Source organism: Columba livia, chromosome 2 (genome assembly GCF_036013475.1).
Source record: "Columba livia isolate bColLiv1 breed racing homer chromosome 2, bColLiv1.pat.W.v2, whole genome shotgun sequence".
NCBI lineage: Eukaryota > Metazoa > Chordata > Aves > Columbiformes > Columbidae > Columba > Columba livia.
In genome coordinates, this window is record NC_088603.1 from 38512590 (window position 1) to 38529904 (window position 17315).

A 17315-nucleotide genomic window follows, 5' to 3' on the forward strand; every position below is an offset into this window, starting at 1 on the left:
GAATAAATAGCAACAGAATGAGATGTAGGAGACTGGACAAGGAGATTAAAAGTAGAGACGTCGATTTAAAACCCACGTATAAACACAGATGTTTGAAATTGTGTGAGGGCAGGAAATCAGTAATGGCTATAAATGAAAGATGGAAAGGGCAAAGAGGGGAAAGGATACAAGCCTAAGCACTAAATGAACTGCTAAAGAAGTAATCTGTAAAGTAGAAGGAAGAATAGAGGCTGGAGCCATACGATAGATGACAAGAGATGGTGAAAGGTGGTGTGCTCAAGGTCAAGAAAACGGTGGTTGGACAATTCAGCTTTGTGTAAACAGCCTATCTGAACAAGGAGACCCATGTTTACATTATTTATAACTCATTATTTACCACATAACAGCAGCAGTGTCCTGCAGCAGTGAACTCAAATGTAGTACAACTGAACAATGCCTAGTATAGATTTTATATCAGAAAGATAGTGCATTATGAAGGCTAGAAATAAAATAAAACTGAATCTTTCCACAAATATGTAGCATCATGAATTGAGAGAAAGCATAACTAATTCAACATTTTACTTGCTTTTTTACATTTTACATCAAAACTGTCTAGTCTCTCAACTTAGTAAATGAAAGATATTAATGTTTACTTATAAAATAAAACTTTAGGTCCTGATTTCCACTATTTAACAAACAATCTGTGATTTCCCACTTTTAAAAGGTTCAGAACTTGAAACATCAGAAGTCCAAAGTCTTCACGGGCAAGAAAGCAATGCATAATCACAGCCTGAATCACTGAATTCAACTGTCTTTTTCCTTTCGCAGAATAGAAAGAAAAGCATTTCTACAGTGTTTGATCCCCAGATAAATTAAAACCATGCATTAAAAACCTAAGATATGCATACTGACTAAGCAGATGGACCAAGAGAACAATTCAAAACAAATCTTCAACTTGCTGAAGACCAAATAAGGGCAATCTAAAAAATCAGGAAAATAGGAGTGAGAGAACGAAAGCTGAAAGACATTCCACACAATGTGGATAAAATCTACTATTATTTCTGTTCTTTAGAGATGTTTTAAGTCATTATTTAAAAAAACGGAAAAGAATCTGCCATTGCTACAAAAAACAGCTGTAACTGCGTTTGAAGAGCCAGTACATTGAGAAATCTCTAAGAATTCATGAATGGAACTATGACAGGCAGCAGTAAAAATTAATAAAAATGTTCATATCATCACATATTTACTGTAGCAAAATTAATACCAGATTTTAATATTAGTTTCAGAGAAAAAAGATGAGGAGACAAAAGGCTGGAAATACAGGAAATTTTCTAACATTAAACTACTGAATTTCTAACATTTTTTCCTTCAGTCTGCAGTATGTTTTAAAGTACAGTGTGACATATGTCTTGGACATGTAAGGTCTATTATTTTGTGTCAGTTAAAATCACACAAATGCATTTTGGAAAAAAATTTCTCTTGGAGTTTGCTCTAAGACACAATTTTGGACTCACAGAGCACACTTCCACTTAACCCAGAAAGATGCCCCAAGATGCAAATCACTGTAATCAGCCACTTTCCCCCTGCCATTAAGTAGCAGTTGTGACATAAGGTCATAAATCCAGGCTGTTTTTCTCTAGTACAATGAAGCAGAATGAAGGTTTCCCTGTGGAACTGGCAATGGATCTTTCTTCTGCTAAGTCTACCCTTGAACTGCACATGGCTTCTCATCTACTACCCTCATCCGTTTTGAACATAGAGTTTATTACCTACCAAGTAAGTGATAAATATGGAACCCAAATGATCAGCCCTTATTTTTCCCGGACTAAAGAGTAGAGAGGAATTTAAAAAAAAAAAAATTAAAAAGAAATTAAAAGAAACCCTGTGCCAGGGCTCAGCAAACCCCACCTGAGGGACTTTCATCCAAGCTTCTTCCCACTGCTGGGGGGACCTCACAGGGCAGCCGGGTGCTGAGACAAACTGGGAAACTAAGCTCTCAACTACAGACAAAAGCTTTTTACTTTACCCTTCTGTATCTCAAAAGATACCCTTGTAACTACAAATGCTTCTAAAAAGAGTGCTAGGAAGCACATTTGATAGGATATTGCTCAGCTGAAGGACTTACACATTAAGCTGAGATGTATTTAATTATTCTTTTCATAGGAGATCTTACTGTATGTTGAGGGAAGTGCTTTACGTATTGAAATGAATTAGAGATATATTGATTTTTTCTTTACCTGATGCTCTATATCAGTACCTTACAGCTTTAATTATTTTTTTCATAAAATAATAACTATATTTTTAAAAACACACCACAGATGTCAATTAGGAACTGAAAACATCTTCCTACCTGTAAAACAAACATGGATACAAAGAATCAAACAAAAAGATAATGTGATTTCTAGATTATTCAAAACTGAGTCCAGTCTGATTCTATGCTATAAATACCTATCTTATTCAGACAGCTGTTGTCACCCCAAAGTTAACAAACAACTCCTAAGGTAGCTAGAAGACTAAGGCTAAGGTCAAATATTTCTGACTACCTTTTTTTGTTTTGTTTCTGTCATCAAGATTTCATTTAGCTGATGCCAAATGCTTTCTGCAGAAAAAGAAAATATTTCTGTTTCAGTGAATTTCTTACCAGAGTAAAACCAAAGGTGAATTTTGCAACCTGTCACCTGGTGGTTGGAACACTGCTGTGAGATGTAGGACATCTCAGCCAGCCATTACGATTCTGGATTTGTTTCAACATAGTACTAACAAGCCTCTAAGTTTCACAAAATGAACTGTCATAGCCTGACTGTACTCTTGACTCAGAAATACCAGAGCTGTAAAAGCAGTTGTTCCCTTCAGAAATCAATTATGGCTGCCCTCAAACAAGACTCACAACCCAAGAGATGCCTTTTATATAACCAATTAGAATTAATTTTGTCAAATGAGCAGGTTCATTTAAGTTTGATAGATACTAGATCAGTAAATGAATAACTACTTCCTCAGCAAGACTATGATCAGCTGCCTTTAAAGCCAACTGTAACTACAGAGCAGTACCATGAAAGTGATTGCATTCTTGTTCTTATTTTCTACAAAATATAGAAAAACAATGGATCAAGCAGTGATTTGGGTAGCAACAGCTGAAACAGATAAAAATTAAGATGGAATCTATTTTTCATTCCTTGCTCTTACAGTTATCCCAAATTGTAAATGAGTTCACAAGCAAACTAAGTGTAGAAGTATTTTTTTTTGAAAAATCAAGGTTTCTAATTCCCCTCCTTAACTTAATTTCTAAAATTTAAACTGAAGACATGCTATCATCTTCTATACAGAGATCAAAGAGGAAAATAATCTGCAGCAGCTCCTAGCAAGGAAAATTAGAGAAGGCTTATGCTCTTTGATGACTGAACTGCTACATATTGCATGATGGTGTGTGCAGCCACTGCTGAGCTCCCTACCCAGGGAAAGAGGCTGTTCAGACCTTTCCTCTCTGAACCTGAAAAAGCTGTTAGGCTTGCTTTAACTATTTTAGAGGCTTATTAATTAAACTAACTTTCACTGAAAATTTTGCATGCATTCAATACAGATTCTGCAAGAAACCCACCCAGAGCTGTGTTGAAGGAGTGGGAAAACTAGTCTCCTGTAGCCAAGGTCCTCTCAGGCATCCCTTCATGCCTGTCCATCTGGAAGACAGACCTGCACCTCTTCCCTTCCACCAGAGAAGTAGGAGATCGTAGAATCACAGAATGTTTTGGGTTGGAAGGGTCCTTAAAAGGTCATTTAGTCCAACCCTCCTGCAATGAGCAGGGACATCTTCAACTAGATCAGGTTGCTCAGAGCCCCGTCCAGCCTGGCCTGGAATGTCTCCAGGGATGGGGCATCTGCCACCTCTCTGGTCAACCTGGGCCATTGTTTCATTGTAAAATATTTCTTCCTTATGTCTAGCCTGAATCTCCCCTCCTTTAGTTTAAAACCACTGCCCCTTGTCCTATCGCAACAGGTGCTGCTAAAAAGTCTGTCCCCGTCTTTCCTACAGGCCCCTTCTAAGGACTGAAAGGTCTCCCCAGAGCCTTCACTTGCCCAGGCTGAACAGCCCCAACTCTCTCAGCCTGTCCTAACAGCAGAGGTGTTCTAGCCCTCTGATCATTTTTGTGGCCTCCTCTGGACCCTCTCCAACAGGTCCATGTCTTTCCTGTAGTGAGAGCTACAGCCCTGTGGGATGGAGGCACAAAATAGACTTAACTTTATACTGACACAAAATCAGATGGAGGTGGAGAAAACCGAAACTGGGGATAACTTTAACATCCTTGTTCTCTTAGGTTGTTTCTCCTGTACGGCTGCCTTTTTCAGTGCATCTCCCTCCTAATCATTTCTATTTTAAGCCAGTCTCTGTGGGGCCTTTCCAGGAAGATGAGTCCTGCTGAGAGAAGCTAACTCGAAATAGCTGCAAGCTTTATTTTGGATGCTGCCTTTCTACTACTAGGTCCTGATCAACAACTTGTGAACAACTGTGCCAGAATAATGTTAAATAGACTTTTTTTTCACCCTTGCTTTCTGCTACTGGGAAGGCAGCTCAAACCCAGAATGCAAAATTACCTTCACAGTGCCAAGGTAGGCCAGCAGTAAGGGAAGAACTGAGTGTATTACTTCACCTCCTTAGCAAAAAATTCCCAAGGTTCCCACAGATGCCAAGGGACAGACACCTCTTTGGACTCATATTCCAGTCCTTTTGTAAGATAGTTTTTATGAAATCAGGGTTTACAGAAAATGCTTCCAACATTTCCTACACAATATATTAGTTGATAGCAAGACTGCTTCTTCACTAACATTAGAGGGCTGGAAGGATGGACTGGGAATTTAGCTTCTGATAACCAATTTTTCCTTCTTTTCATAACAAATACTTCTTCCCTATCTGAACTTCATTTGACTTTGAGCAGAAAAATGTGCCCTCTCCTTAAAACTGGACAGAAAATTTAGAACTTAATAGTGGTTTGTGTCTTTTCTAAAAAGACTATAGCCCATGACATAGTGATATTGCTGCTTAATAATGCAGCTCAGAGTGTTTCCAAATACTGCATTTTCTTTCCAGCATTAAAATTACAAATGAGAGGAGTTATATTTCCTTCTCAAACAACAGAATTTGTGATCTAAGTGTTGATGAGGCAACACCACTAAGTAGCCTAACTTTCTTTTATCTATCTCATTGTGAATGTCAACTCTTATTGTAACAACTAAGCATTATAATAAAAGCGTCACTTAGCAACATTTAAGTGTTCAAGAATTTAAGGATCTTAAAAATCTGAAGTATTAAATTCTTTGTGAAATATTGCATTCTTTAAAACATTTATTTTAATATAAATTATATATTTATACAGCATAGACTTCTGATTCATGTGTCTTGTGTGGAGCACCAACACTTTATCAATATTTAATGTGTAGTAATGCTTTGTGACATCAGAGAAATATGTGCTAAGGAGTCACCAATCATCAATGCATAGAAATGCACAGAATTACAGATGTACAGAAAATGAGGTTGGTAGGGTCATGAAGTAATTTTGTCCATCCTTTGCTCAAAGGCAAGATCAACTCTTCACTATGAACTCTAATTTATACATCATAAGCAAATTATGCTTAACAAATACTTTGTGTCTGTATCAGAGCCAAGGTGTACCAGGACAGGAGGGTATTCTCAGCCATCCTGTGGTTTCAAAGAGAACATAAAAGAGCACGGGCACCATGCCTCCCATGGTGGATGACAGAGCATGCTTCTCCTATCCAGAGCTGATTTTTCTGGAGAAATCTTGGTCCTGATGGTGATGATACCAAAGACTGTACCATCTCACACTCCTTAAATGAATGTATAGTGCTGATAGTGTTGAGACTAATGACATCTGTGTAGATGTCATGTGCTCCTATTCCTCCATCTCCATTCTGCTCACTAAAACTCTTTACCCATGACTGCAAACACCTGCTAGGGCCACCAGCCTCTAAGCACCTTCAAGCAACATATTTTTCTTAAAGTTCAAAGCAAGTGTTTTTCTCTCTCTTCTTCTGCAAAATTCTTCTCTTCCTGTCACTGTTTCACTAGAAATAGAAAAATTACTCTGGTGAGAACTGACAAGCAAATGAGAACTTGTTCTTCGTAAGTGACAAATGAAATAGCCATAGGAAATGGAAACTTTTCCTAAGGGGAAACTATACATTTTCACTTCCTTACAATCTGAACAATTCCTTCATACTGCAATAGATTGCAGATATTACATCTTAAAATTGCTATGGGTTTGTAAAAGATAGTTATTGTAGATCACGTAGAGATTTTGAAAATGTAAGGTTTTCTACTTGCATGGCTGAACTCTTTAAAACTGTTCTGTTTTTCCAAGTAGAATGATTTACTCAAATACCATTGTGGTAAATGCTACACAAAAACCTGGACAGATTGAGAGTTTTGAAAGCAAACATCCATAAATGCCTGAAATTCCATTTAAAGCATTCTTAAAGGATCTTCTGTGATGCATGTCATATACAGAATAAATGACAATAAACTGCAAAAGCCATTTTCAAAGCTTTCTATGAGATCATTTTCTCCAGTACAGACGTATCATGTTATCTCAACCTGTGTTAATAAATACTTCTGACTATATTACCATGTATTTTTTTTTAATTGATCACTGTTTAGTGTCTTCCTTATCGGTATGAAAAGCACTATTGCAGTTATTAATTTCTACCGTGCTGTCAACCTAATTGCTTCTGGTGAGGGCTTATGGAAACAATTAAGCATACAAATTATTTCATTCCAGTCAGCTTTAGTGTTTGACCTGTGTAGAGGAACTCGTGTGATGTTAAAGCATTAAGCATCTGGTTACTTCTGTGTGTAAGATAAGTATACTGTGCTGCATTTTACGCTTTTTCCTATTGTAAGGATTTCATTATAAAAGACTACTGTTGCACACTTTATTCTTGAAAGACTGAGGGTCAAAGAACATACAATAGCTCCTCAGACAACTTGTAAATTATGGATCAGGTACATCAACATTATCTTGTTTAAATATTTACCCGGGTAATTGATATTTAATAACCACAGCTGAATAACTTGCATTGATGGTGTGTATGATTTTAGTCAGTGCAACTTTTGCCTATGTAAACAGAAATATACTGGAGAATTATCAGTTAAATATTGCATGCAAAAGGTTAGTTTACATTTCTCAATTTAAAAACATCCACGCTTTTCTGTGCTATGAAGCTGGTGAAATTGTGCCGTCATTCAGAAAAAAAGATGCTGCAACTTATTTCAGATTAAAATCTCCAGAGTAGCCATGGTTTAAATCTTGGATAGTTTTTGTTTCTTCTGGGGTGAACAGGAAACCATTGATACCAACACAGGAGATAATAAATACATCCAGTACATGTTACTAATGTAATTATTATGGCTGCTGCTCACTAAATAGTACATTTCCTGCAGCTATTCTAACCTGAAAGAAAAGCTAAAGCATGAAAATTAAGACTACTCTTTATTAGGAAGGAATATGCAGTTTGAAACAAGTGCATTCAGTTTTCAAGTAGTGTATACAAAGAAATTATGGATCCTGACTACAACTGTAGGACTTTTCAGTTCTTTTTAAGGCCAGGGGTTGATATGGCAAAGACACTTACTTGAAGTGTCTCCAGAAGTCAAGGAAGAAGGAATGGGTGTGATTTATAAACATCACTGTATCATTCAAACTATTTTGTGTTAATTACTTACATATTTTGTATAACTTGTTTTTTTTAGACTTTTTTTTCCCCCAAAATTATTTTTTGAATATTTTTGAGACTTTTATGATTATTCTGTGGTTATACCTTCACTTAAGAAATCTCGGTGTATTGACTATATTCTCTCTGTTTATTACAAACCCTTGTTTCTAACTGACGGCATTTCTGTAATAGAAGAACATATTACTATCAAACATGCCATGAGGAGGTGGGAGATCACTCATAAAATTGATGTTATGCTGTTAAAGATGCTTTAAGTATCCATGAAGTGTATTTTGGTTTTGTGTAAGATGACTGCAATTTCTGTTTTATTGCCTGAGAAGCTGGATGTTGGAAATGAATGAACTGGCTTGGCAGAAGAGATTGCAATTTACAGTACATATTGTGAGCCCAACGACGTATTTGTATCACTCATTGAGAAGTCCTTAGGAGCAGACTGCTGACAGTAGTGGTGGATTTATGCCGAGATTATAACTGAAAAACAAGTCAATCCAGGCTGTGAAGTGTGGTTATGTTCATGTTAATAAAAATAATTAGAAACATGTGTTAAAGGGAAGTTATTTTCCTCTGCCTTAATTTTGTTCCCTGCACTTTTGAATATCTTCTGCAGCTTTTATAAATGTACTGGTTTTGTTTGCTACCCCTGTACAATTTTGAGTCATGCTGCTGCCCTGTTCTGAAGATGGGGACTTTTCCATGTCACCTGGCCCATCTACCTACTGCAGTCCTCTTCATTGAGAACAGTTTTTCTGGGGTTATCTGAGTAACTCTGTGCCCTTCCTCCAATGACAACACGTGTTCTGAACATGGAAGGCTGAACAAAGCGTGAAGAGTGAAAGAAATGTATAATATATGCCCCCGCTCACCTGGTTAGTTATAACACAGCTATGCGGATTTAAAATAAAGGTGGATCTTGGACAATATAATAATAAGCAAAACAGTAACTATGGCAAGGTTTAGCTACAATAATACTGAAGATCTTTATGGAAATAAAGGGGAAAATAAAAATTCGGTCACGCTGAAATTTAGCTTCTGCCAAGGTTTTATTCCTCTAAAGCTGACACCAGAAATCACTGCCTAAGATATGGTGGGAAGGGAAGGACGGTCTGTCAGTGACTGTCAGCAGCAGGGAGATGTTCACCATACAAATGGAAGGAAGCAAGAAGCTGATGGAAGTAAACACTGTAAAAGGAATTTGCTGAAACTTGCAGAGAAAGGTGTTAATTTAGGTAATGATGGGGTGTGTAAGATTCATCGTTTTAATCTCCTTTTCATCCAGACTAAGAGGATGAAAGGGTTTGTATTAACAGGTGCCTAGCAGAGTTGGACTTTCAGGATTGGCACAGTTGTTGTAGAAAGAAAGTAGCTCTCTATCAGCTGAACTGTGTGGTTTTGACATTAAGAGTTACCCTCAAGGGACAAAAAGGTGGTTTAAAATCACGGGGCATGAAGAATTGCACTTTTATTCTTTGTACATATATATAAAGCATGAGTAGAAGTGAGAGTCTGAAAGCCAGGCTACACAATAAATATTTGTTTCCTAGTAACCATTCCTATATCCGGTTTAATAAATTTGTTAATGTTCTTTATTTATAAGCTGTTTTAAAAGGTTATTTTACATCATTATTCTTAAGCAAAGGAGCATATCCCCTTAGACTCACAGGGCTGTGTTTGATGTGGCCTTTTTTACTTAGAGCATTTCTAATCACACTGGGTTTATAAACTATGGGTTATTTTATTTATGTCATAAGCATAAGATAACTCATTTAATGCTCTTATTACCTCAACAAATGATGAAGTATTTAATTTCAACCCAGGGCAGCAGAATAATTTCCATTTCATTTTATCCTTACAAAAATGTCATAACCTTTCATCTCATCACGTGATACATGAAACAAGAATTCAGTACAGTCTTGCATACATTTAACAAGTACTGCATCCAGATCTATATTGGGCAATATATCAGCCCCTATATAATGAGCAACTAAGTCAACTTTTTCCTCTCTCTCCCCCAACTGCAAATGATTTTTCTAATGAAATGCATCCTTATAACAATAGCATTGACTATTAAAGGAAGAATGGATGAAGCCAGTCTAATTAAGCCTTTAAAGGTGCTATTTATTTCACACAATAACTAAAATTATCCTAGCAACTATATCCTGTAAGTTTTTGTTGCTGTATTTTTATATTTTCCTTCCTTGCTCATGGTGTTTGCAATAATCACAGCGAACAGGTGGCTTTGAACCGTGTTTAATGAGTGTTCCAAATAATATTTGTCTGGGAGATGTAAGCATAAATGAATCTCACAACTGTCAGTGTTGCTGGATGGCTGTGGCAGGGACACGTGCTGCGATCCCATCTCAAAGAGCTCTCAGCTTTCACTTTTTTGTTACTGTGATGACATTTTGTTACTGTGATGGGCATTTTGTAAATACGTACAGTTACCTACAGGCTACCCATGAAAGCAAAGAGCTGGTGTATCATTTCGGTGGCAGAATGCCGGTGGTGTTTACAGGAATGCGAGATGAAAACATCAACTTTCCACATCCCTCCCATGACCCAGGACAAGAAGTCACATTAGAAAACGCACCATAAGGACAACCCAACCAGTCATGTATGGGTAGCTCAGAGAAGGATTTATTTGCTTTGGCTTAGACAAGCCAGCATGCTTAAGCATAAACATACTATATGTGGGCCGGAGCTTAGAGGTTTTTGTGATGGTGCCTCCAATTCAATAAGTGATTTAAACCCCTGGATACTGAGCAAGGTATTTCTGAGACCCACCTGAATGTCTCTCTAGCAGCTGTCTCAAGTTTAGCAGTACCTCTACAAAGATGAAATTAATAAAACCAGGCAGACCTATATTTCTTTTGTATAACTGGGTACCTTTGCACATATTTCTAGGGTTTTATGCAGAACTCCATGAGCTAACTCTTTGCAGAGCTAGTATGAGTCTGCAGGGATTATTAGCTGAGGCTCTATGCTGTGAGAAAGCAGGTAAATTGCTTCTGAATCTCAGCTGGCTGGGGAAGCAACCTTCTGTATTTACATAGTGCTGCCCTTCAGCAAAAGCCAGCGTGGAATGACCTTAGTTTCTCTGCTTCTATAACCTGATAAATTGCCCAACAAAAAAAGAATAGTTTCTATATAAAGATCTCCATATCCAAGTTAATACCGAACCAATGTTCCTTCAAATTGCTTCTTGTGAAAATGACTTCCTGTACTATATGTGTAATTATTTTGTAAACTTGCACATACTTGGAAGTCTGAAACTATGTCTCTGTTGGAAGCAAATCATAGGTTCTTCTGTCTCAGAGAACAGTGATGGATTGGTTCCTGTCCCTTATAAACAGATGACATTTTAAAATTCAGTCCTTTCCTCTCTGGAATAAAACTGGCAAGCTCATAAACATCCTTCACAATCTCTCATATTAGTATTTGCCTATGGAGGACTGGTACTTCTCTAGGGTTTTAATTTACTTTTTGTTAAAATCCTGGGACAGAGCCGACACACTCCAAGCCCTAAAGATACCAGAATAGCAGAAGGTGTCAGATGGCAGCATCATTGACTGGTGTCACTTGAACTGCCATTGAACAGCACTGCCTTGGCTTGAGCCTGGGATGTAATGAAACTTTGTCTTGGAGATGTTCAAGATTGACTTAATGTTGAACCAACACCTCAAACTCTGTTCCATGTCAAATGTGAAGGACAAGTGAGGAGCCTTGCAGCAGTGGGACCCTCTGAGTGATGTTTGGGTGTGTGTCTCCTAAAGAAATTAACGATCTGGTCTAAGACATCAAACATATAGGTCTGTGAAAATCTTCTGAATGCACTTGCTTGCTTGATGCATTTCTCTCCACATAGTGAAAGAAAGGAGGAAACAATCAAAATACTTCAAAAAGTAAATAACATTCTGACAGGTTATATTGTAATACTTAACTGGTATATTATAGCTTTCTGAATCACTGAGCCTTAAGGTATTTACGTGCACTAACGGCAAAGTACCTCACAAAAAGAAAAATGCTGAAGAACATTACCGTATTACTGAATGCACCAGGGACAATATTATTTCCAGAAAAAGGCCAGTGTGTGTGAAAAAATAACATCAAGAAGATATATCTGTGATGATGCTGGAGCAGTAATAGCTATGGCAACTATACTTTTTCACTACTACTCTGCATTCATGTTGCAAACAAATCTGCAGGACAGGCTTACAAGATTGGATATATCTTCATTTCATTAATGGAAAAATTGAACACAGGATTATTATTATTTTTCTTTAAAAGCTATGACAAGCTTGTGAAAAAGGGTGGGAAGAGAAGTAAAATTTGCTTTCCTGTCTGGCCATTTTACATATAAAAATTTCAGCATTTGTCCTTGGAGGCATTAAAAGGCATTCCATCTTAGCAGTTCTTCAGTGGTTAAGGGAGAGGAAGAAGAAAAGTAAAACTCTTTCTAATACACAGTCCTAAGGAGGAGACAAAGATCACAAAATGACTCTCCTCCATTTTCATTGTCAAAAACATATGTCGAATTTCTACACATGGCACTAAGTAGTAATATTTTGAAACCATCATTCATTCCTACAGTAACATCCCCTGATATTACAAGCAGTTAATTATGTTGTTGCCGTGTGGCATAGTGTGGTTTATTTATGGAAGGAGATAAACATTTAATTAAATAACCTTTAAATATATGAACAAAATAAAAACTGCCGTTCTATCCCTCTGGTCTTTCCTCACGGTCTATGCAAAGAAAATGCAGTATTAGCAGATATCTACTGAAAACTATAGAAATACAATGCTCTTGGTAATGTAATATCATTTTATGGCAAAGTTTGCCTGAGCTTTTAATTAATTTTTTTTTCTTAAAAGACACCACATAAAGATATACTTGGTATAATTTGATTTGATATAAATAGATTATAAATTACTAGGGATCCAAAACAGAATAGATGACTTCATACTTTGATCATTTCTGAACTACAACACATGACAACTCTGTCATGAAGTAACTGCCCCTGACCGTCATCAAGAACCCCCTTGTAAGGTTCTTGAGAAAAGATGGCAAAAAAGTTCTGAATTGTTTTGCTGGAAACTGCAAAATGAACATTCTATAATGGTTTGACATGCTAAGCAATCACCTTACTGAGCCCAGTGCTGGTACGGCATATCCTGATCTGATTAACTTACTTCAAAAGGCATATGAAAACCCTGAAGAACTCAAAGGAAGACCACAAAAATGATTCGGTCTAAAAAGCAATCCTTATAAAATGAATTTGAAAGTGTCCTACTTAGCAAAGACAGTGTGGAGAGATTACTTAATCACTGCATATAGCAGTTACATGAGGAGTTTGAACTTTGCTATCAAGAACGCTACAAGACCCAAAAGCTGCGTGATGAAGTCAGAAAAATTCAGCCTCACAGGAAGAAGTATATCCTTGAAATTAAGTGTGCTGACAGATTAAAAGAGGAGTGATATAACTCACCATTATCTGCTCCGCGATATCTGAAATGAAGCAGTTTTCATGGGTAAAAGGTACCCGGGGGACAATCAGACCAGGTGGAACAGCAGCCCCCACTAACTTTTCCCTTAACCCAGGAATGACCAGATATGCTCTGAGCTTTATCTTCCTGACATTACCTGAAGCCCCGAGCAGCGGATGGACACTGGAGATAAACCTCAGGGGGTGTTCTGTGATGCCATGGAGAATCCATTTTATTGGACAGCCTGCTGGCATGTGCTGCTCAGATCACCAGGATGAATGTGACAGACAGATTTCAGCAAGAATCCTGGTGGGTTTTTTTCCTGCCTTCCCATGGATCGTTTGGGGATACCTCACTTTCTCAGTTTGCTATAAGCACGGAAGCTGTGAAGGTTGGTGGTATCTCAGTCTCTCTTGTGCTCTGTTTATTGCATGTAACTGTTAATCTCTACAGGATTTAAATGCACTAGTGAAACCCAAATCTACAAAGTTAATAGCCCATGATGTTGACAAGACATGCAGGAATATTGTGAAGATGTACAGGGAGTGGGACTTGTAAGAAACTAGGCTGTAAGGCTCTGAGAAAGTTGCAGGGGTGCAAGGATGAAGCCACTGCACCCCCGGAGCCAAAGCTGTACAGGGGACGGCTTTCTCCTTCCTGCAAGGGTCACACACTGTCCCACAGTGCTCTCAGGATGCTACTGCCCCTGAATGTTTTTGTTTCTAATTTATTTGGGAGAAAGGGTTTAACACCTGCATATTATCACAAATCTTTTGCAAACTGCTCCAGATATCTGTGTCTGGGTTTGTTCTGATCGCTAGTCCAGAGCCATTGCTGCTGAAAGGCTTATGCTTGTACTTGAACTGATACCCCTGCTAAACACTCCTTGTCTTCTTTCCTAAAGGAGAGAAACTTCAGCTTTTCTTCTTGACACAGTAATCTTTTCCCTATCATATCAGCAGCTAAAAAGTTATCCCTTGTAGTCTCATCATCGCTCATGTACCTTCACAGAAGCGATACAATACATCAGACTAAAGCTGCTGGGGTTAGAGGTTTACACTTGGCTTTCGAAGGCTGTGATTCCAAACTTTCAAATAACACAATATTTATAGCTTTTCCTAGGCTCATAACAGTGGCTACTAAAACACTCACATAAAAGAAAATGAAAATACAAGTATAATACGGCTTTCACATCTGATCTTTTTCATCTGGCAAACTTAGGTATCATATACTTAGTTCTAACCACTGAAATATTCAACTTTAATTTATTTTGCTTAAATGTTGCAGGCTATAAATTAACCTTAAAATTATTGCAGTTGTGCTCTGATTTCTTAACAACAGTGCTTTTTCACATAACTAAATACACTAACTTTTGGAGTTCAGTTCAGCATACCTTAAAAATGCTGCTTTTATCATAGCACACCTAAGCATATTTACATCTGAACTGATTAAAACTTTTTGTTTACTTTCTCTGATTTGTCTTGGCAATATACATGCCAATTTTTAAATTGGAGTCTTTGCTGATTCTGTTCCCAAAGCCTTGGCTTCTATCTTAACATATTTCTCCTGGTCTGAGAAAAATATTACAAACTAGCCAGCCTACAGTAACACTTTTTTACATTCTGAAGGTGATCAGCATAGATTGTGAAGATGCAACATTTAGTGAAAGCATATGAATTTTATACAACTATCACCACATCAAGTATCATTCTGGGGCTGTTGAACTGCAAACTGGCTTAAAAAGTGTCAGCTCATATGCTGTGAGCTCCAGCATGTCTCTTACAATACAAGAAATCTTAAGAATAGACAAAGGGTATTTGTGTCCAAATGCACCTACATTTTGTTTACCATCATCAGTGGCTATCATACTTTCAAATTTAAAGTATGACAGTATAAAGATATATAGTTGGCAGCATCTGATAACTAGGTACATCTATACATCTATTCAATCTTCTTTGTGACTTATAAAATAACATGCACTGTACTATATAAATATTATTTTAGTTCTAACACAAACATGGAATGAGCCTTTGCAGAGATACACAGGGTTAACACAGGGTAGTGTACTCACCAAGATGTGTGTTCATCATCTTCGCGCAATATTTGCACATGGCTTCCAAGTCATTTAGTTGGCCTTGCAGAAATGAAATCTGGGCCTCCAGTTCCTCCTCCTGCAATTAGGAGGTCATTAGCATTAAAAAGCACCTTTAATGATACACAGTAAAACTGGTAAGCTAGCCATTGACATGCTTAGACATCTTCTAATTTCTCCTATTCCTTTGTTCTTGAGAAAATTTTGGAAATGGAGAGAATCACCTCCCAGCTGATTTATTACAAGAATTTTAAATTCTTTTATAATTTTGTGGAAACGGGGTTTGGTTTTAATGTTTCAGTGTTTATTAATACTACCCTTTTTCCTTCTTCAGAGGCAAACAAAAATGTGCCTACATTGATCCAAGAAAGGTTAACAATTTGTGCTTCTTTTACAGATTAGCTACCTGGTTTTGCTTGTGCACACAAAGTACCACAGCAATAGCTGAAAAAATTCACCAAATGAGAAAAATTCTCATTTCAGGTAGAGCAATTTCCACAGCAATTCCTTTGAAATCTCAGAAATTAATTTTTTTTTAATGTCAAGGCATATATTTCATAAGACCTAATTCCATACCTCAAAGATGTGTTATTGCCGTATATTTCATGCTCTATCTGTACAAAAAACTTGCACTTCCATGCTCAACCAACTGTACTTCCACACAATGTCTTACATAATATTTAGGTGAAAACTATTTTCAACTCACATACTATAAAGCGGTTACTCTAAATTATCAATTATGTTTAAATAATATGCATCAAGTGTAATTTAAAATATTATTTTGTTTAAAAAGTCATGATTTTAAGGCCCAGGAGAAGGATTATTATCAAGCCACATGCCCTGTCTGAGCAATGGGAACTACTTCAACTAAGAATTCCTCTTTGATCTCCTTTGTTTGCCGGTTTACAAATGTATCCAGTCTTGGCTTTGAAGACAATACTGCAGAGAAAGTTCACCAGTCCTTTGGAAAAATTCTTTCAAGGCTTAGTCACATATAGTATTAAGGAGGTTTTGTTCCTTTGTTAAAGTATGCGAATTAATTCAAGCAGATAAAGGCAAAGTAACTTTTTAGCCTCCTATTTTTCTTAGGAGTTTTGAAGTTTTATCGTACTCTTGTTTGATGGAGATTGCTGAACATTAGAGTGTGAATTTCATTTCAAATGAAAAAAATCCAAAACTGAACAGCAAGGATAGAGAGAATCAATCGATCTTGATTTAAAGGTGCAAGGGATCTTAATCTCCATCAGAAACTGTGTCAGAGCCATAAAAAGGACATTTTGCTCTAATATAGCACAGATCCAAATGGAACTAATACAGAAAAATAAATTTAATGGTAGCATTTTGCAAGATCTGCCAATATCAGTTTTTCCCTACATAATTTTTCCTCACACAATCTATAGACATTAAACATTTTTTCTCTGCTATTTCCTTAAATTAATATACCTTCACCTTATTTTACTCAACCTTGTACTTTGATCACTTAAGCCTCCAAGGGACTGATTTTATATTGGCAATCTATAGTTGCTGAAAGACGAACCTCTTTCAAAGTCTGCTGTTCTGTCACAGCCTTTATGAGCATGTCTGCATTACTTTTTCTATTCCAGCTACTTCCCTGCAGAACTTTTCCTAGCACATATAGCTAGAAACTGCAAGAAATAACCTACCATGGATTTTAAATTGTCAGTGCACTGCAAGTGCAGCTGTGAGATAGGGAAAGGTGACAATATTTGAGTATTTTACTATAAAATAACACAAATTCCAAAATTGTTAAGCCAGTAATTGAAACACAGTTTATCTGCTGCAAGTGAATAAGCAAATTTAACTTCTGGTAGTAAATATTCCCAAGTCTGCAAGACTATTTTTTCTTGTTCATGGATCACAACTGCAGCAAATCGATGTTAAAATGCTTTTGGACAGCTCTATCGACTTGGGCAGATTCTGAAACCAAACTCTTCAACTGTACAACAGAACCTCCTAATTTCGCAAGTGTAACCTACATCCACCACTCGTTTGGCTT

The 17315-nt window shown here is 37.1% G+C and overlaps 1 protein-coding gene across 27 annotated transcripts in view; it reads right to left on the minus strand.

The window, feature by feature from the left end:
- The window catches only part of TBC1D5 (TBC1 domain family member 5), a 315378-nt gene that overhangs the window by 11879 nt on the left and 286184 nt on the right, over positions 1 to 17315 (minus strand). For all 27 annotated transcript variants that reach the window (XM_065051507.1, XM_065051503.1, XM_065051508.1 and 24 more), the window contains one exon: positions 15278 to 15377. In XM_065051507.1, the coding sequence (XP_064907579.1) occupies positions 15278 to 15377 (100 nt within the window). The remainder of the gene's footprint in view (positions 1 to 15277; positions 15378 to 17315) is intronic.